Source organism: Amblyomma maculatum, chromosome 3 (genome assembly GCF_055883805.1).
Source record: "Amblyomma maculatum isolate TAMU_Amacu chromosome 3, ASM5588380v1, whole genome shotgun sequence".
Lineage (NCBI taxonomy): Eukaryota > Metazoa > Arthropoda > Arachnida > Ixodida > Ixodidae > Amblyomma > Amblyomma maculatum.
Window position 1 is genome coordinate 218265099 of NC_139346.1, and position 22051 is coordinate 218287149.

The 22051-nt window shown below is 49.3% G+C and overlaps 1 protein-coding gene across 1 annotated transcript in view; it reads left to right on the forward strand.

Annotated features, from left to right (window-relative positions):
- Window positions 1-13283, forward strand: part of LOC146197720 (carbonic anhydrase 1-like) — a 37139-nt gene extending 23856 nt beyond the window's left edge. Inside the window, exons 5-8 of the mRNA XM_084596510.1 lie at window positions 1817-1968; window positions 3173-3262; window positions 3664-3885; window positions 12900-13283. Coding sequence (XP_084452636.1) covers window positions 1817-1968; window positions 3173-3262; window positions 3664-3885; window positions 12900-13109 — 674 coding nt within the window. The 3' untranslated portion in view covers window positions 13110-13283. The remainder of the gene's footprint in view (window positions 1-1816; window positions 1969-3172; window positions 3263-3663; window positions 3886-12899) is intronic.
- The last annotated feature ends 8768 nt before the right edge of the window (window positions 13284-22051 follow it).

The following is a 22051-nucleotide window of genomic DNA, read 5'->3' on the forward strand; positions in this document are numbered from 1 at the left end:
TCTGAAAATCCGCATTGAGAACCTTGTATCTTTCTCTTTCCCCCATAACTTTTGCCATCCTCCTTTCCTCAGCTATTTGCAAAGCCTCTTCAGATAACCAGTTTGCTTTCTTGCATTTCTTTTGCTTTGGAACTACCTTAGTAGCAACTTCTTGTATTATATCACGAACATCAATCCACATCTCTTCGGGCTCTCTATCTTCTAGATCTAATTCATGAAATCGATTCCTCACTCCCACAGCATATTCTAATGGAATTTGATCCAGATCATACCTGAAAGGCCTTCTAGTTTTCTGCGTTGTCCTCAATCGAAGCTTAATTTTGGCAACAAGAAGCTTATGATCGGTGCCACAATCGGCCCCAGGCCTTGTTTTTACTGCTTGTATAGCGCTTCTCCATCTCTGCCGACAAAGAATATAATCGATCTGATTCCTGTACAGACCGTCCGGTGAAGTCCATGTGTACAGGCGCCTCTTGTGCTGTTGAAAATGAGTATTCGCTATGGTCAGGTTGTTTTCTTGACAAAACTCTACTAGCCTCTGCCCAGCTTCATTTGGCTCACCAAGGCCGAACTTGCCCGTAATTCCGATATTTCTTCACTCCCGACCTTGGCATTCCAGTCTCCTATGAGAAAAACGACGTCTGATGATGGGGTGCGGTCTAAACGGCATTGTAGGTCCGCATAAAATCTCTCAACGTCAGCTTCTTCAGCAGTAGTGGTCGGTGCATATACTTGGATAACTGTTATGTTGAAAGGGTGACCTTAGATCCGAAGTGAAATCATTCGGTCGTTTTTGGGGTTTGCTTTGCTCATTCTTCTGATTACTATGAGAGCGACCCCATTCCTGCCCTTGGATTCGTGCCCACAATAAAAGACATAATGGTCGCCGGAGTTCAATTCTCCCATTCCGGTCCACTTGAGCTCGCTGATACCCAAGATATCAATGTTCAATCTGTCCATTTCTCGCTTGACGACATCCAGTTTACCTTGCGTCATAGATCTTACACTCCATGTTGCTATGTGACATATCTTCTTGCAACATCGGACTTTCCGGTCGCTTTCCGACACATGCACAACTGAGCGCCCTTTTGGCTTTAGCCCAGACGCTTCATTCGTCCTGGAGCTACTAGGAATCGCCCTTTGTTCATCCACAGTAACATGTGGGACGCCTTCCAACCTGAGGGGCTCATCTTCCGGCGCCATATCATTAATGGTATTGTGACTGGCCATAGGGTTTTCTTGGCAGGAAATACTGGAGTGGGTTGCCATTACCTTCTCCAGTGAATCACATTTTGTCAGACCTCTCTGCCGTGACCTGTCTATCTTGGGTGGCCCTACACAGCAGAGCTCACGACTTCATCGAGTTTCGCAAGCCCATCCGCCATGACAAGGCAGTGATCCAAGAAGGGGTGTATCAGATCGGTAAGGTGTAAAAAGGCGTCGCTGTGATGGTTCCCACCGCGGTTCTTAAAATCATAGAGATGGCGCGCACTTAAGCATGCTGATGCTTCTTTGACTCAAGAGTGTTAGAGTTAGCGCAAGTACCTTTAACGGTTCACCTTGCTTTCACCTTGGGACATGCTGATTACCTCACCTAAATGGCTCAAGGTACTGCCAGAAGTCCAGTTTCGCTTGTTAGTAGCTGGTATATACGGACCCATTTAAGCTTAGTGCAGACATACAAACAGTAATGAATAAAAGGATACATTTATGGAAAATGCACAGTAGCGTTCTATTGCACCTTCTAGTTGCATAACGCATTGTTTCATGGGCGGGAGCGAGTTTCTCGTTCCTGATTCCGCTGCACTGTCCGCAGTGTACATTACACCCCTCTACGCCCACCTGGAGACTTACGGGGGACCACTGCCCGCGCGTTACAACCTGTCTAAGGGAGTCTTTCATTTCGGCAACGAGACAAGCCCGCGGGGCTCCGAGCATACCATCGACGAGCACAACTACGCCGCCGAGGTAAGGTCATTTTCACGAGAGAAAGCTTCGGCCGCATTGATTTGGCGCAAGCTTGGTACATGCCAGTGCTCTTAATTGGGCTAGTTGGTTCTGATATAGCGGCTAGCGCACAAGAACGACGCACACAGGGGAAAAGGACACACGCTAGCGCGTGTCCTGTCCCCTGTGTTGTTTTGTACCTTTCTCGTCCTTGTTTTTGTGAGCGCAGTATACCTTGAAGATATGTCTGACCGACTCGGCCAACAACCCACTATATCACAATTGGTCCAGGCGCAGCCATGCCGAAGGGCAAAATTATTGAATGAGAAGAAAGGTGCTGTGATAATGCGTTGAGAGTTGGAATATACCCGTATCTGTCGGGGCTAACAAGATGCTTGCAACGCATACGGAGTTGTCAGGATACCTTTCGCATGACAAACCTATTAACCCTTTACTAGTTTCCATCAGCCCCTAATTCCAATCACTAATAATACCAACTTTATTAAGCGTAATTGTACGACTGAAATAATTAAATTTACGCACAGTGGCGCACACGCACGCTATCTATGCAGAGTGGTAGTACATGTGGGGCATCAGTAGCAGCTGTAGTACAGACGTCGGCCCCACGTTTTTCTCGACCCCCCCCCCCCCCCTCCCCCGTAAAACAATATACGCGGTATATACACTCTATACTTTCTTTCACACCTATCGCCTGGGAAGTGCTCCTCATGAAACTCATAAAGGCGGTGGCGTATCTTTCTCCTCTAATTGCCTTTTTTCCAGTTCTATGGTGGATGGACGGATGGAAAACAGCTGCACATACTAAACTGCATCCCATGAGCATAGTGCAGTTTAGACACAGTCTGATAATTCGATTTCTGCTAGCTATGGAGTTCCACGATTATTGGGTTTTACGTTTCAAATCAACGCGTTGGGTCCTGGCGCGTTGTATTGCAAGGTTGCAGATATCGACCAGGTGGAGACCGTGTGCATCGTGATGAACGAGGATTTCAATTCACTTCGTTCCAAGTGTGACCGCCGCGACTGGGAACGAGCTCGCGAATTCGCGCTATGCAGGCAAGCGCCATATCTACTATTCCTCCGTGCTGGCTTATCCATAGACGCCACTCAGCCCCTACGTACTTATGCGTGTTGCGCTTGCCAAATCCAGAGGCGCCATGACGACATAATGTATACAGCTTTGTTTTCGCGAATATTTTTGCAGCTCCAACTCCTGGTTTCCTCTGAAAAGCCCACGCCGACTGAATGCATCAGGCGAGGCCAAGGCCTGGCCGTTTTAGCCATACTCTTTGAGGTGAGCATGGATTTTGTGGTAGAGATGAGTCCTCTTTCTTTGCCAGTATCTCCGACGGATAGTCACAATGGCAAGCAGCCGAGTTTTACCCTGGTATTCATCATCACAACGCAATCTGATTTTATTAACAAAGGCCAGAATAATCGTTAGATTTCTAGCGTTGAATCATCTGGATGAATCGAAGCTGAGAGTTCACAGAGCGAACAGTTCTTTGCTCCACTTGGGTCGCTAAAGTCCCCAGCATCTGCCATGATGAACTAATGGAGCCAATGAATCGAAAGGGTGCGTCGACCTCTGTCAAGCCTTTTTCTGGCTTTTTGTCGGCGCACCTAACATCTTCATGGTGTTGAATAAAAATTGAATTGAAATTGAATTGAATTGGCGCGACATCTTGCAAACAGAAACGGGAGCAGAACAACCAGTTCCTGGACATACTCGTCAATGCCTCGGAGCACATGACCGTCCGGGGCAACAAATCCGAAGTGATGATGCCCCTCGCCTACCTGCTGCCCAACACAACGCAGGACTACTACATCTACCTGGGCTCGCTTAGCTTTCCCCCGTGCACTAGCGAAGCTTTCGTCGTGGTCTTCAAAAGCGCCGTCGCTATCGGTGAACAACAGGCAAGCAGTTGTTTGTTTGCAGCTCCGCTTTGCGCACAAGCGGGCATCATAACCTACTCGCCTCCCCGACCTCAGCCAGTGCTCATTCCTGGATCACCAGTCAGCCATGTATACCCGTGCGCAATATTTCATTGCCTTTCCAAACTGATATATAGCAGAAAGCTCTACGTTGTTTGCGAGCGAAATTGCCGAGCGCAAGTAGTAGGTGTTTAACATAGTTTTAAGTCAGCGCGGAAACAAAAGAAAATCGATTTACGTCACTTAGAGCACTAGCTCCCGCCAGCTGCAGAAAAAGACAGAGTTCGTGATAAATCGGTTTTCGCGGCGCTTGCATCTTTCGTGTAAGAAACACACTGAACTTCTAAGGGGAAAATGATTTATTCAGCGTTGCCCTGCTAGCCTTAGAACTTGTCCCTATATTTCCGCTAATCTTTCACTGCTTTTCATTGATATCTTTTGCTTGAATGCACAGGTATAACATTTTGTTTCGCTATCCCACGTTGTCAAAATGTTTGTTCTGTCATTTCCAAAAGTAACCGAACAATCATGTCGACTGCCGAGGCAAGGTCGAAGGCGAGCCAGCGTCGGCGCTGCCCGTATTCCCAGCATGCATCGTTTTCAAAGTGTCACCGGAACCAGAAGTAGTAACCACTTCCGGTTCCGGCGTTTCCACCTATCGTATGACTCGGGGTCAGGGAGATAGCGATACTTGCGATAACGACGCAAACTCTGAATAAGGGCCATGCTCACTTCCTGCTCCCGGTCTACGTGAGTAAACTTGATGACGTAAGCCTCGCTTCTCGCTCTCCTTCCTTAGATGGTTAGTAAATACTGGTAGCAAGTTGCGGCTTGCGATTTAGTTGCTTCGAAGCTGAGCGACGATGCAGAGTTACGTTAGCGAGCAGCCCCGCTGTAGCAAGAACGCAGCTCCGCTGGCGTCAACGACCTTGCTGTGGCTGCCGACAGGTCGCTTAATTCTGGCAAACATGGTAGTGCGTGGCAGCTGTTTCTTCTCGGATGAAGGTATCCGGATAAGCGATACTACACGGTAGACCCTACCGTATTCATTTTCTCTTCGAAGCACGTTAGAAAGTGAAATTTTGATTAGGCAACGCGCCTCACGCGAGCGAGATTACCATCGCCGGGAGGAGCTGGGCCTCCTCCGTTCCAATCTTCTCTGAAGATTTGTTAATAAATATGTAGTGAAAACAAGATATAGTGTCTATATTCCTATAAGGTGCCGGTGATGGCGAAAAACTGTAGTCCTTTATTAGTGCCAAAGCCTCTCTCCGGATGTGTGGAGCCTACGTAAATCGTCTAACGCGAGTATATTCGCTTGTGCTTTCACACTGAAAAAAAAAAAAAAAAAAAAAAACATCCTCGCAAAAGAGCGGATTTGAAGCCTGGAATTTCTCGTGTTGAGGAGAGTGCAGAACGTCGCAGCCATTTGCGCAGCTGATCGCCCCGTGTACCGCACACTCTCTTGCGCGGTGCATTGCACGTCGCCGTCTCCATTAACTTCCATCTGTGATTACGTGGTCTAAGATAAAAATGAGTATGCAACTGTTTCTTATGGCAGAGTACAGGGTGGTGCCAAACTCGTGCTAGTTCGGGGTTTTCAAGTGTGAAGTTGTAAAAGCTGTATATAGCGTTCCTCTGTAATCGTATGACTGCACTTGGGCAAATGCCAACGAGTTATTAAATGCGTAAGCATTAAGAGGGTACGTCGGCAGGTTCTTGTCATCACGAGTTTGTCCGTGCAATTACGTTCGAACGAAATGAGTGTTAAGAAAAAGAATGATTGCATTAGATATGGGATGAACAAATCTCGCTGGAGAACAATGCGGTGCTTGTGTATTAATTAGGCAATTAATTAGAGCCAATTAAGTCAGTCAGACGTCGAAATAGCCGGGAGGGGTAATGGAAATGTCATGAGGTACTGGACTTCCGGTGACGTAGGCCTAAATTACGGTGGTGGGAAATTTGTATGCGTGTTTGCGTGCACAAACTGATCGGTTAGAAAGTGTGTAAAGAGAGATAACCAACAAACTTCAATCTGAAAAATTCCGACGCAACTGCAGAATTCGCAGGGGAGAAACTCCAAAGCCTGAACGTTGCCGCTGCACATAGTACATCGCGTGCCCTTTGTCGAACAAAACGTGTTCTGTTAAACGCATCAAAGTTCACCGGCGTTTATAATTGGTTTACAGTCTAAAAGGAAAGCCGCAGTATCTGTCCCTCTCGGAACCCCACTGACGCATTTCGTTGGAAATGCAGCAACACTCAGGCTTACGCTTTTCTACAGTGCAGATTCTTCAGTGTTCTCGGAACTGTTCACTTATTACAAATCTACTCCACCTTGTAGGATTGGTTGGCTGGTTTTTGGGGTCTAAAGTCCCAAAGCGACTCAGGCTATGAGAGACGTCGTAGTGGAGGACTCCAGAAATTTCGACAACCTTGGGTTCTTTAACGTGCACTGACATCGCACAGCACACGGGCGCCTTACTTTTCGCCTCCATCGAAAAGCGGGCGCCGAGGCCGGTATTCGATCCCGCATCCACCTTGTAGCATTCCCCCAAAACATGCAATAAGAATTAATATAGCATGCCAGAGTTCATTGCTTCGAATACCACTACTACTCTATAAATAAGGCTTCTAATAACTACCATGTCGCTAATATCGTTTGCGATGTTGCAGATAAAGATATTAAAAATAAACTCCAACAGCACTGCAGAATGTGCACTGGAGAAAAGCATAAGCAAAGCAGCAATGAGGGCTAGTAAAACATAAGCAAAAGCATAAGCCCGAGCGTTACTACTGCGCACTGAGGAAATTCTGATAGCAGTTGCACCGTTGACGACATTGTGTAGCAAGATGCGGATGTTCTTTTGTGTCAGCGAGATACTGTGTCTTTCATTTCCTGTAAACCAATTATGGAACGCCGGTGAACTTTGATGCGTTCGACGGTGCGCTGGTTGTGTCCAAGGCGGTGGTGAAAACGCTTACTGCAAAACAAAAAAATGTAGAGGGGGCAAACCCCCTTCCTGACATGCACGAGGCAGCACATTACTTCACTGAAAGTGTTTCGAGAAGTGTACGTGCCTGGAGAGAACCCCCTGAGTGGGTGAGCATTCGTGATGACCTGGCAGGCCTGAGGAAATTTTTAATATATGGCCTAGCTATAGCAGCAGTCGGTCGTTCCGAGCGCCCACCTGCAGCATACACTTGCGCAGTGGATTGAACGTCATCGCCGCCTCTTTTAGCTTCCATATCTGTGCGCAAAACCTTTCGCACGTCCTGCTCGGTCGAACTACATTAAAGCACTACCAATTTTTATTGTTGTTGTTGCTGCTCTTTTAGCGCTTGACCCCGAATTTTCTGGTAATAATAATAATAATAATAATAATAATAATAATAATAATAATAATAATAATAATAATAATAATAATAATAATAATAATAATAATAATAATAATAATCAATGAATCAGTCTTTATTTAATGTGCGCAAGAACAACCATGTGGTCTCCATGCTGCAGCACAAAAAAATAATAATAATAATCAGTTCACAGGAGGAGGAGGAGGAGGAGGAAAAACTTTATTTAGTCCTATATTATTTGGCGGTTTTTGGACGTCTTCAGAGATGTCTGCTTGTTGTATCCACAAGAGTCTTCTCCGTCGACTTCGTCCACTTTTTACAATGGTCGGTTGCCCTCAGTCCAGGGCTCCGCTGGCTGCTGCCGCCCGTTGGGCTCGCTGTACCAGACCTTTCTGGTCTTCGCAGCGGTCGCTGGACAGCAGAGTCTCCCATTGCTCCGCACTCGGGTTTCGAATTTTGGGGACCACATCTATGTTTTGACATGCCCATGTGATGTGATACAGTGTTGGTTTTTCATAGCACCACGGACATCTGTCAGCGTATAAGGTAGGGTGCATTTTGTTTAGTATGTGTAGGTTTCGGTATGAACCCGTCTGTAATTGTCTCCATATGACAGTTTCCTCTCTGGTGAGAGAACTGTGCGGTGGGGGATATCGCATTCTTCTTCCTCTATAGTTTTCTAGTATGGCCGAGTATGCCTTGGGTGCTGGCAAAAGTTCCGCGGACCCGTCGGATGCTCGGAAAGTAGTGTATGCTCGAGCTATCCTGTCAGCCTCTTGGTTCCCTGCCACCCCCATGTGCCCCGGTACCCATATAATTTTGTGTCTGGTCTTGTTTTCTTCGTGGTTTTTAAATCTGTCGCTCGCTTCGAGGAGTATACGAAGCGCGTGACGACCAATCCTACCATTCATGAAATTTCGACAGGCTGTTTGAGAGTCCGTGAGTATCGTTAGCGACCGCCCAGCTCTATAGCCCTCCGCCACCGCTAGAGAAATGGCTACTTCCTCGGCCTCTGCTGCTGTGCAGTGTCGGATAGAGGCGCTGGTCACTTCGCGTAGAGACGAATTGACCACCGTGGCCACTGCAATTTTGTTCTGTCCTCCTCTCGAGGACGCGTCTGCATACACAGTCGTGTCTTCAGGAGCGTATGTTTTTTGAATAAAATTGGCCCTTGCTTCTCTTCTACCTTGGTGGAGGTTAGGGTCCATGTTTCTCGGGATTGGAGCTACCTTGAGGGACTTGCGAAGTTCGTCGGGGATCGTTACCGTCCTCGCTATTTCTCGCATCTGCTCACAGTATCCGAGTCTCTGTAAAAGCGCTCTTCCAGTCGTTGTCTGCAGCAGCCTGAGTTTTTGCGACTCAAGCTGCGCCTCGCGTAGTTCTTCGAATGTGTTTTGCAATCCAAGCGCCATGAGCTTTTCTGTAGACGTGTTGCGCGGTAATCGGAGCGCCGTCTTATACGCTTTGCGTAGCAGGGCATCAGCTTGTTGTATTTCACTCTTGTTGAGGCAGTGGTAGGGCAGGCTGTACATAATTCGGCTCACTACCAGGTTTCTAACTAGTTTTAGTGTGTCCTCTTCGCGCATGCCATGCCGCCTGTTGGTGATGCGGGTGATCATGCGTGTCACTTGTAGCGTTGTAGTTTTGAGCATGGTAAAAGTGTGACTACTGCGTTGGTTCGATTGAACCCACATACCTAATATTCTTATTTTTGTCTTTTCAGGGATGGGCATTCCTTCCAGGTAGATGTTGAGTTTCAGGCTCTCACTGGTTGGGACGGTCCGGTTTTGTTTGCCTCTCCACACTCGAAGCAGTTCCGATTTCTCGGTCGAGCATGCGAGTCCTCTTTCTCCGAGATATTTCTGTACACAGGAGGCCGCTTCCTGTAGTTTTCCTTCCTTCTCCCCGAGGGAACCGGTGTTCGTCCAGACTGTTATGTCGTCTGTAGTATATTACGAATTTCGGCAAGATCGGGCCGTCGAACGTGATCACGGCGGTCTTGGATTTTCCAAGCATCCTTGCCTGGAGAATGGTTACTCCTTGAGTTCTGACTCGTAGGTGTGCTTTCAGCTCTTCGGGAGACGTACCTGGGTCAACACCGTGAATTACGCCGCGAAAGACGTCCTCCGGAGCTGCCACGTAAGCGTTGACCTCGTACGACTTTCCGGCGAACTTAAGGCGGGTAATGCGCCGCACCAGGTGAGCCGTTTCTTCATGTGGGGTGCTAACGATAATGATATTTGATCCTGTGCGAAGCCTTACAAGTATGTCCTCGTCCTTGCATTGTTGGCCGCACGCCATGATAACGGCGCGCGCTACTTGGTGTGTGGTGAGTGATTTCACCATGAGTCCTTTCTTGGGTCGAAAAATTATTTTGATGTCATTTTTGGGGAGTGGCGGCAGTCTTCGCCTAGGCCTCCTCTGCTCCACCTCTCCGGTCTTGTTGCAGCCGGTCGCATTACCCTGTGATTTTCGATCATGAGGTTGGGCGTCCGGGCCGGTTCCCGTGCCTTTCCGTTGTCCTTGTCTCTGAAGTTTTTTTTTCTGGCGCTTGGATTGAACAAGCTCCCAACTGGCATCGTTGTTGTACCCGACGCGCTCCGATGAGGAATCTGACGGCATTCCGTCTTCGCTTCCTGACTCGGCGTCTCCAAAGTCGTCTTCATCCATCCCTTGGAATTCGTCAAGGAGGGCATTTGGTGGTTGTGGCGACGCACTTGGGGCTTGGCTTGGCCCTGCCATATGGTCTCCCTTTGAAGAAGAGTCGGTGCTAGGCGCCGCCGTGGTCAATAAGCCTAGCGTCCCATTCTCTCCCGATGTCGTGCTGGGCGTCCCGTCAGGGTTAGCGGGCTGGCGCCCGCTTTGGAACTTTCAAGTCCGGTAAAGATCCGAAAAAATGTTCCTACCGCTTGAAATATGGCATCCAGGGGATCCAGCACTTGATGTCTTCCAGTTCCGAATGAAATCCGGTGGCGAAAAAGCGTTGGTCCGGTGAAATCGGTCAAAATTTGCGGAGCTGAAGTGACGCGTGTCCGCCTGCTTCAACCGCCATGAAGGAATCCCCCAGTTCACAGGAAATGAAAAACGCAGGTCGCCCCGCCGGGGTGGTGCAGTGGTAAGACGCCCGACTACTGTCTGGAGTTCCCGGGTTCAAACCCGACCACGGCGACTGCGTTTCGATGGAGGCGAAACGAAGTGGCGTACGTGTGCTGTGCGATGTCAGCGCACGTTAAAGATCCCCAGGTGGTCGAAATTACTCCGTAGCCCTCCACTACGGCTCCCCTTTATCTCTTTCCACTTTCACTCCCTCCCTCACCCTTCCCTTACGGCGCGGTTCAGGCATCCACAGAGCAAGTGTGACAGATACTGCGCATTTCCCTTTCTGTCAACCAGTTATTATTATTAGTATCGGTCACACTTGTTCTGTGGACGCCTGAGCAGCGCCGTAAAGAAAGGAATAAAGGCAACGCCACCTAGATGATGTTGTGCAGCCCTTAAATGGCCGCCATTACAGAGCAAAAGACAACCCTTAGAGGACTATCCGATTTATGCGGAGTCATCTAGAATGGGGAGCCCTAGTCTAGATGGTTCTGATACAGAGCGTCGGTGATGACCCAGCGCTGCTCTGTAGCAGTGGAGCTGGCCATGAGGGTCTGCCAGTATGACTCCGCTGTGGTTGGGGATGGAGGATGCGAGAAAGTAGGGGATGTGAGGACGTGAAGAAAGTCTCCCGATTTCCCGCAGATCTTACAGGAGGAGAGGAGCTGATTGGGGTAGGGTGCATGAAGGAGAATGGGGTAGAGTGTAGTACGCGTCTGGAGTCGGCGCCACTCGGAAGCCTCGGGCAGTGTTAGGGAGTGAGCCGACGGTGCGTAAACACGCCGACTATTTGGGTAGTAGGTAAAGATATGTCTGAAGGTAAGTAGATGCTCCTGGACTGGCGTGGGGGATCCGACTCCTGCCCGGAAAGTTAGACATCGGGTGAGGGAGTCGACCTCCTCGTTACCCGGGAGGCCTGCTTGTGAGGGGGCCTTGCTGAAGGTTACAGAGTGGGTGGGGTGCCAAGAGCGTAGAAGCCGAGCCGCGGTGCAGGAGAGCAGGCCATTGCAGAAATTGGATAGTGCGGATTCTGAGTCGGAGAAATTTTGGTACCAGGGGTAGAGACTAGAGCGAGCGCAACGACTCCCTCCTCTGCAATTTCGGAGGTGTCAGTGGTGATGGAGCCTGATGCGAGTAATCAGGCCTTATTGTTAGCGATGACGTGGACCATGCGTTCATTCAAGGGGAGCGCGATGTACCGTGTGGAGCAGCAATGCTCAGGCTTTCGCATTTCTCTATTGCAGAATCTGGAGGGCCCTCGGAACTGCTTTCTTTTGCCTTGAATTAAACGACACTACATACTTTCTGATCCCTTTTACTCGTTTATTCGTCTCATTCCTGTCAAAATACGTCCACTTCTGGTTTTGTGATGTCACTATGACGTCACATCCCGACATCCACATAACTACTCTTGACGTCAGATGTGTCATGTGACCTGGAGTTGAGACCCCGTTAGCGGAGGTTGCATAACACATGACCCCATCTAGACGTTGACATTACCCTTCCTGGCTATTTTGACATCAGATTGTTTTTATTGGCTCTAATGAACTACTTAATTAACCCACGTGCAGCAAATTTTTCCTCAGCGAGATGTTTTCATCCTCTATCTAATGCAACCATTCTTTTTCTTATAACTAGTTTCGTTCGAACGTAATCGTTATGACAAATTCTGGTGATCTGAAGCTGTCGACATAGCCATATAAGATTATTATTAAATTATTAAATGTTACTACAGGATCCAAAATCTTCCCTCTTCACCAGCCCGCGCCAGAGCTCATTGATTTAAAAAATATAGAGCGCTTGATATGCACACAATTCTCCAATTCTAATTTGCCTCCTCAATTCCCAGACTTGAACTGTGTACTACGGGAGCAATAAACCCATTATCATTCAACCCGCCTCAGCCGTGCGGCCACAGCGGAACGCTGTACAGCTTTAAGACAAGCGTGGCAGTTGAGGAAAAAAAATTAGTTGTGGTTTAACTCTGGTTAACCCTAGTTGAATTGCGAAAGCAATGGCGGAAGCTTCTTTTTTCTGCTACATTATTACCCTATCAGTGTAAGGTACTACATTATTGGGCATCCTTTAAGAGTATTACGCGAGAGCGCAAGCTACCAGCCCAAATATAAAGTCACGCTTCAGCCAAGCCGTACGGACGTGCCTGCGTGTCGCAGGGGTAACGAGGATGCAAACGGTTCTGGCAGGCTGATATCGCCCTCCCATATGAAAGGAGCGACCCGAATTGGCAGCTCCTGCCCGTGGCATAGGGGTATCGTGAATTCAAATGTCATGGCAGGCTGATATTTTTATGAGGAGACCGCAGCTACGCCTCTTCACGGCGTATCTGCGGCCACACGAAGTCTCGCTTTGGTTGTCGTAGTATTGCTTTCGCAATAAAATATCTACTGGTCCGGGGATCGAACCCTTTCCGAAGCGTTAGACATACAGGTGTCCTTTACACGGTATGGAATGATTCCATACATAATTGGGCATGACTTCAACTGTTTGCCGTGTTCCATGCTCGCGTGTGTCTGCAGTTGACCAGGCTGAGGAACAACCTGTACACCCTCACCAATGGATGCAAGTACAGGATAGCGGGGAACTTGCGCCAGCTGCAGCCCCTGGGAACCCGGGTGGTTTACCGCTCGTTCAAGTTCACCGGTTCCGCTTCGAGGGCGGAATATGGACCGCTGGTCGGCGCCACAGCAGCTCTTCTTGCCTACGCAGTAGCCGAGTGCGGCTTCTAGTGGCCGACATGATCTTGATCCTCTCCAGGGCCACCTAGATCCCTATTTTGGGTGACTCTGGCCTCCAGCATGCTGAAGCATGTGTTGCAGAAGCGTCAAGACATCTTTGTGGTCAAACTCTCTTTCTCGTTTACGAAACACTGTAATAAACGTAGAAGCAAAAAAATGCGTAGCTAACCGAAATCAGGCTTCATCCTATTTTTTTTTTTTCAGCTGTCACGGATCTTAGGAAAGCTCTAGGGCAGCTCGGGTCGACAGAAAAGAATAGACGCCAGCAGTACCCTCACTGAAGCACAATAATAAACCCTACACCACACAGATATTACTCCACAAAAACTGTCACGAAGCGATCCTTAGAGGCCTAGACGACCTGGACTGCGGACGCCGAATCCACGGGTACGTTAAAGCCTTCCTGTCAGATAGAACTGCCACCATCAGCATGGGAGACCTTCGATCGAACAAAATTCACGCGCCAAACAAAGGAACACCCCAAGGATCAGTCATCTCACCTATCCTCTTCAATATAGCTGTGATAGGTCTAGCACGAAAACTAGAGAAGATCGAAGGCATCAGGCACGCTATGTTTGCAGACGACATAACAGTCTGGACGAACACCGGTTCCCTCAGAGAGAAGGAAGAAAAACTACAGAAAGCGGCCTCCTGTGTACAGAAATATCTCGGAGAAAGAGGACTCGCATGCTCCTCGACCGAGAAATCGGAACTGCTTCAAGTGTGGAGAGGCAAACAAAACTGGACCGTCCCAACCAGTGAGAACCTGAAAATCAACATCTACCTGGAAGGAATGCCCATCCCGGAAAAAACAATAAGAATATTAGGTATGTGGGTTCAATCGAACCAACGCAGTAGTCACACTTTTACCATGCTCAAAACAACAACGCTACAAGTGACACGCATGATCACCCGCATCACCAACAGGCGGCATGGCATGCGCGAAGAGGACACACTAAAACTGGTCAGAAACCTGGTAGTGAGCCGAATTATGTACAGCCCACCCTACCAGTGCCTCAACAAGAGTGAAATATAACAAGCAGATGCCCTGCTACGCAAAGCATATATGACGGCGCTCCGATTACCGCGCAACACGTCTACAGAAAAGCTCATGGCGCTTGGATTGCAAAACACATTCGAAGAACTACGAGAGGCGCAGCTTGAGTCGCAAAAACCCAGGTGCTGCAGACAACGACTGGAAGAGCGCTCTTACAGAGAATCGGATACTGTGAGCAGATGCGAGAAATAGCGAGGACGTTAACGATCCCCGACGAACTTCGCAAGTCCCTCAAGGTAGCTCCAATCCCGAGAAACATGGACCCTAACCTCCACCAAGGTAGAAGAGAAGCAAGGGCCGATTTTATTCAAAAAACATACGCTCCTCAAGACACGACCATGTATGCAGACGCGTTCTCGAGAGGAGGACACAACAAAATTGCAGTGGCCACGGTGGTCGATTCGTCTCTACGCGAAGTGACCAGCGCCTCTATCCGACACTGTACAGTAGCAGAGGCCGAGGAAGTAGCCGTTGCTCTAGCGGTGGCGGAGGGCTATAGAGCTGGGCGGTCGCTAACTATACTCACGGACTCTCAAACCGTCTGCCGAAATTTCATGAATGGTAGGATTGGTCGTCACGCGCTTTGTATACTCCTCGAAGCGAGCGAAATAATTAAAAACCACGAAGAAAGCAAGACCAGATACAGAATTATGTGGGTACCGGGGCACATGGGGGTGGCAGGGAACCAAGAGGCTGACAGGATAGCTCGAGCATATACTACTTTCCGAGCATCCGACGAGTCCGCGGAACTTTTGCCAGCACCCAAGGCATACTCGGCCATACTAGAAAACTATAGCGGAAGAAGAATGCGATATCCCCCACCGCACAGTTCTTTCACCAGATAGGAAGCTTTCATATGGAGACAATTACAGACAGGTTCATACCCAAATCTACACATACTAAACAAAATGCACCCTACCATATACCCTGACAGATGTCCGTGATGCGATAAAAAAACCAACATAAAATATCATATCACATGGGCCTGTCAAAACATAGATGTGGTCCCCAAAATTCGAAATCCGAGTGCGGAGCAATGGGAGACTCTGCTGTCCAGCGACCGTTGCGAAGACCAGCAAGGTCTGGTACAGCGAGCTCAACGGGCGGCAGTAGCCAGCGGAGCCCTGGACTGAGGGCAACCGACCATTGTGCAAATGTGGACGAAGCCGACGGAGAAGACTTGTGGATTCAACAAGCAGACATCTCTGAAGACGTCCCAAAAACCGCCAACGAATAGGCGTCCGTGTGCTGTGCGATGTCAGCGCACGTTAAAGATCCCCAGGTGGTCGAAATTACTCCGTAGCCCTCCACTACGGCTCCTCTTTCTCTCTTTCAACCTCCCACCTTCCTCCCTTCTCTTACGGCGCGCTTCAGGTGTCCACAGGCACAAGTGAGACAGATACTGCGCCTTTCCCTTCCTGTGAACCAATTATTATTATTATTATTATTATTAATATAGGGCTAAATAAAGTTTTTCCTCCTCCTCCTCCACAAAAACTATTTAAAAAAGGCTCACACAAAAATTGGCGGACACACAAGCTCCGCCGTTAAGGGTGTGACGCGATATCAAGAGCTCGCAAGCAATACTTTATCACTAATAATAATAATAATAATAATAATAATAATAATAATAATAATAATAATAATAATAATAATAATAATAATAATAATAATAATAATAATAATAATAATAATAACAACAATTGGTTCACAGGAAAGGCGCAGTATCAGGCACAGTTATTGTGTGGACACCTGAGCCGTGCCATACGGGAAGGGAGGTTCACATGAAGGGTAAAGCACAGTATCTGCCACACTTGCTTCTGGACACCAGGACCGCGCTGTAAGGGAAGAGAGGAAGGTGGGAGTGAAAGTAGATAGAAAGAGGAGCCGTAGTGGAGGACTACGGGATAATTTCAACTACCTGGGGATCTTTAACGTGCGCTGACATCGCACAGCACACGGACGCCTCTTCGTATCGCCTACATCGAAACGCAGCCACTTTCCCACCTTAAGCAATACCACCTTGCCTTAAGGTGGGAATGAAAGCAGAAAGAGAGAAAAGGGTGCCGTAGTGGAGTGCTGTGGAGTTATTTCGACCACCTGGGGTTCTGACATCGCACAGCACACGGGGAGGAGGAGGTGGTGAAGGTTTGGTTTGTGGAGTTAATGTCCCAAAGTGGCTCAGGCTGTGGCTGTTCCTGTCCCTACGGGGCTTGGACGGTAGGTTAACGCTGCTTGCGGCGGAGGCTAGCCAGCCACCGACTTTTTATCTGTTGTAGGCCGTCATTGCACTCGCCACCGCTTAGGTGGTGGACGACGGCTGTTGTTGCGGCTGTTGTTGTTGTGGCTGTAGGAAGAAGGAAAAGAAAATGGACGGGCCTTCTACTGGCTCTGTACCTGAGCCACCTCCGCTGCCTCGTGCGGCGCGCGTATTTCTCTCCCTCTTCCTCTTTCTTCTCAATTTTTTTATTCGGTCCGCACAAGGCAGCGGTAGATACAGAGCCAGTAGAAGGCCCGTCCATTTTCTTTTCCTTCTTCCTACAGCCACAACAACAACAACAACAGCCGCAACAACACCCGTCGTCCACCACCGAAGCGGTGGCGGGTGCAATGACTGCCTACAACAGATCAAAATTCGGTGGTTGGCTAGCCCCCGCCGCAAGCGGCGTTGACCTACCTTCCCAGCCCCGTAGGACCAGGAAACGCCACCCCCGCGCGTCTTTCTTTCCCCCTTCTTTTTCTTTCTTCTCTATTTTTTCTTCTGTCTGCACGAGGCAGTGGAGGTGGCTCAGCTACAGAGCAAGTTGCAGGTCCATGCATAAATTAAATTGGTTCACAGGAAGGGAAAGGCGCAGTATCTGTCACACTTGTAGCTGTGGACACCTGAACCACGCCGTAAGGGAAGGGAGGAAGGTGGGAGTTAAAGTGTAAAGAGAGAAAGAGGAGCCGTAGTGGAGGGCTACGGAGTAATTTCGACCACCTGGGGATCTTTAACGTGCGCTGACATCGCACAGCACACGGACGCCACTTCGTTTCGCCTCCATCGAAACGCAGCCGCCGCGGTCGGGTTCGAACCCGGGAATTCCGGCACAGTAGTCAGGCGTCTTACCACTGCACCACCCCGGCGGGGCGACAACAACAACAGCAAACGGACGCCACTTTTCATGAAAAGGCCGGCGTTGGAATATGCTGTCCTCTTTTAGAATGGGCTTTTTCCGTCCGTCTTCCGGATTTAACCTCAATTTTCCAGGCGGAGTTGCTGGCGGTGGTTCTTGCTCTGCGCAAACTAGATCCACCATACTCGACAGTGGCTGTAATAAGAGACTATGTGCTTGCCCCTTTCATCGAATATGGATTCGCCAATAATAAACACCTTTCTTTCATTGCTCCCCTCACATTTGAGCCTCATACATACAGCGTGGGTACCAGGCCACAATAATGTGACAGTCAGTGAGGTTGCTGATAGCCTAGCTAAGAGTCTCTCAATGGCCCCGTGTTGCCTATCCTGCCGGCAACAGCGCGATTTCGTAGGCGCTCCTTATTAAGCACGCAGCCTGGATCTATTTCAACATCGGATGACTACCTGCATCTCAAGTATTCCTGGAGTAGGAAATCATGTCAATCAAGGTAGACTCCGCACAGTTCTCTCAGCAGAGAGGAAGCTGTCATTTGGAGACCATTACAGACGGGTTCATACCCAAACCTACACATACTAAACAAAATGCACTCTACCATATATGTGGACAGATGTCCATGGTGCGTTGAAAACTCGCACTATATCACAACACATGGACCTGTCAAAATATAGACGTGATCCCCAAAAGTGGAAACACGAGTGCGGAGGAATGGGAGACTCTGCTGTCCAGCGACCGCTGCGAAGACCAGCAAGGTCTGGTACAGGACTCAACGAGCGGCAGAAGCCAGCGGAGCCCTGGACTGAGAGCAACCGACCATTGTGTAGAAGCGGACGAGGTCGACGAAGAAGACTCTTGTGGATGCAACAAGCAGACATCTCTGAAGACGTCCCAAAAACCTCCAAAATAATATACGGCTAAATAAAGTTTTTCCTTCCTTCCTTCTCTAACCAAGCTGCGCTGCCGTATTCCGGCACTAAATTTCTATATGAACAGGTCTGGTTTGGCGCTTACTCCCGTCTGCGCATTCTGCGGGGAACCGGAAACAATAGATCATTTCTTTTTATTTTGCCGCGCCCCGCCGTAGTGGTGCCGTACAATGTAGTACTTGTAACACCTACCATATCTTAGTAACAAGAAATAAATTACAAATCGTAGCACGTGCAAACATAGACCAACACAATCCTTTTAGTCTGTCGGCCTTCTCCCGTACTTCTAAAACCTGCAGTATGACTCGCTCTCTCGGTAGCTTTACAGTGGTACTCCTAAATACTTCACTTGGGTTGTTACCTAAGGCATGTTCACGAAATTCCGTGCACAGAATAAAAAACTAGCGGTGATTCCCTACATGCATAAGACTGCACATAACCTAAAATGTAGCTGGGCGATTCGAAGTTAATGTTGTTTTTTCGGTGCCGCATAAGTTGGCCGGGCTCTGCTGCGCTATCAGTAACCGCCAGGAAAAGCTAAGAGTAACCCGTTTAAATGCTAGGTTTCGCATAGGTCGAGATTGGTAGATTGCGCCTGCGCTGTCGTGTACGAAATTCCACTGTCATGCAATAAGGTAAACATAGGTCAAACGAGTAGGTGCATAAATATTCGTCTGCGTAAACACCTCAATTCGCTGTCGGACACACGACATTCTCACTTGAAAGATCATTATAGTGCTTGTGGAAAAGAAGGAAAGTAGAAAAACAAAAGTTGCCGCCCCTTGGTTTCAAAAACAAAGATTTTGTTTCGCCACAGGGACAAACGACGAGAGAAATTGCTGAGGCATATTACATCAGTAAGAAGCAGTCGCAATGTGTCAGCCAGCCTTCCTTGGTGCTTATCGATAAAGAGGTTTCTTTTCTGGATAATGTTTGGTGATAATTTATAATTTGTAAAACCGGCCGCTGAGGAGAGGGGGAGGGGGAGGGGGGGCTTGTATGTTTGGTCTTGCTTGATAGGGTTTTCCACGTGGCTGGTGAAGGAAAAAGATATCTCTCGAATTTGCCTGGTCAAGCGTTTCGGTCTTTGTAACATCATCTGAGATATTTTTTGTATAAGAATCCGCTTTCTTCCTAATAAAAAATTAGTTGCGAGTCAGCGCTCGTCGGTTGTGATTCTCTGCTTGTGTGTTTCGTCTTTTCGCGCTGTTCCATCCACTATGCAATTGTACCAACTCGCACAACTGTCCATCCTACTTCTCTTAAAAAATAGACTTTACGAGAAAACCTCGCTTCAGAGGATAGAAGCAATTTTTACACAAGTGAGAAAGGAAGACAGATGGCTGCAGGTAACGCAAATGCTGCATTTAACGGCAGGCACCTGCGCTCTCGTGCGGCCAGAATAATAGACTATATTGACACATATGCCATTCATAGACGACGAAGATTTGAACCGTTTCGCTTCGTCGTCTTCTCCGAATCGCCGGCTCAAATCTTCGTCGTCTATGAATGGCATATGTGTCAAATGACACATATGCCATTCATAGACGACGAAGATTTGAACCGGCGATTCGGAGAAGACGACGAAGCGAAACGGTGCTCCGCTTTCGTGCTGCCCTGACTGGCTGTTGGTGTTCTTCGGTGTCACAGTGCCACAGCGCCTTCTGTGTAACGTTACGTTACAAATCTGGTGGAGGTGCTGGGTATCGATCCAGTCCTGCATAATCAGCCTGTCAATACGGAGCTTACCCCCGTACATCAACGTGTCGGCCGCCGCCTACGTGGAGAGCCCCCTGAATTCGGACCCCTTCCGGCCGCTACCAGGACGACGCATCCTCAGACGGCCGTAGAACCTGCTGCAATGACATCTGAGAGCAGGCTTCCCACCCACATCCTGTGTCATCAGCCGCGAACACCCCCCTCCTTTCATGGTGACGTGTTCGAGGACGCCGAGGACTGGCTTGAGAACTACGAGCGAGTTGCTCGTTACAACGGGTGGACTGATGAGCGCAAGCTCCACAACGTGTACTTCGCTCTTGAAGAGTCTGCACGGACATGGTTTGAAAACCATGAGGCTGCCTTCCCATCCTGGGCAGCCTTCTGTCGTGATTTCAAAGCCACCTTTCCTAGCGCCGACCGCCGGGAGCGAGCAGAAGCTGCGCTACACTCGCGCAATCAGCGCCCGAACGAGAGCGTGCGTATGTTCTTTGAGGACATGACACGCCTTTTCAAGCGTGCAGACCCACAAATGCCTGAAGATAAGAAACTGCGTCACCTGATGCGGGGCGTTAAACAAGAACTTTTCGCGGGACTGGTGCGCAGTCCACCGCGCACTGTGACGGAGTTTCTCAGCGAGGCAGCGACCATGGAGACAACGCTGCAACACCGAACCCGTCAGTACAACCGTGACGTGAACATCATTGGGTCCGACGCACCTCCTGTGCATATCGGCAGCGACATGGACGCACTACGAAATCTCATCCGTTCTGTCGTGCGGGAGGAACTGCAAGCGCTCCGGATGCCTTGCAACACAACAGCTTTTCCTTCACTGGCTGAAGTCGTCCGGGACGAGGTGCGTATGGCAGCTCAGCAAGTTGCTGACGTTCCCCAGCAGCGCGTTCCCCAGCAGCACGTTCCCCACCAGACGATCGACGCGAGGCCCACCTACGCATCCGTCTTACGTAGGGCTCCCCCGCCGGACCATAGTATCAACGCCGCAGCTCCAGCAATGGAGCCGCAGGGTCCTCGCATGGAGGGCCTCGCATGGAGCCGCATGGGGCCTCAGTACTCCCCTCCGCCAATGTACCAGCGACCCCGTCAAGTATGGCGGCCCCGGGACCGTCGCCCCCTGTGCTATCATTGCGGGGAAGCCAGTCACCTTTACCGGGCATGCCCGTACCGCCGCGTCAACATGCGGGGTTTCGCCTCGGAGGAACTCCACCCTCGGTATGACGAACGGCCTACTGAGATTGCAAGCGACCTTGCAGCGCGACAGTATCCCGTCACGTCCGGTTACCAAGAGCGTCGGTCTACGTCCCCGACGAGCTACCGTTCGACAAGTCCCCACTCTTCCCGACGCCGCTCCTCTCCCAGCCCTAGCCGGGAAAACTAATACCAGCGGCCTTCGGAGGCAGGGTCGCTGATGTCGGGAAATGTGAAGATCCTCCGTCATCGTCATGCCGACCCGACGAGATTTCGCTTGTGTCAGGTAGCGACAGCATCCGGCATACTACCTCCGATTTATGTGTAACGATTGATGGAGTGGATGTCACCGCGTTACTCGACACTGGTGCGGATTATTCAGTAATGAGCCGCGGTCTCGCCCGAGAATTGAAGAAAGTTTTGACACATTGGTCCGGCCCGAAAATTCGCACGGCGGGAAGCCACTTGATCGAACCTGCAGGCAAGTGCACAGCGCGGGTCGGAATCCGTGGTTTTGTGTATGTCGGAGAATTTATCGTGCTTCCTGAGTGTTCGAAAGACTTGATCCTTGGTCTAGACTTCCTGCAGACCAACGGCGCTGTCATTGACCTGAAAGAAGCGCGTGTTTCCTTTTCGACGAAACGAGCCGTGGCGCGCATTGAAAACGAAGATCCGGGTCTGAACGTTTTGCGTATAGTCGACGATGACGTGAGGGTTCCGGCACGTTCTAGTGTGTTGGTTCTTGTAAAGCATGACTTATTCCACGATTACGAGGGCATCGCGGATGGGCACCTTCCGCTACTACTCGAGAAGGAATTAGCCGTTGCTCGAGGACTCGTACAACTCCAGAACAGTTGTGCTACTGTCCTCCTGACAAATTTTGCTAAGGAG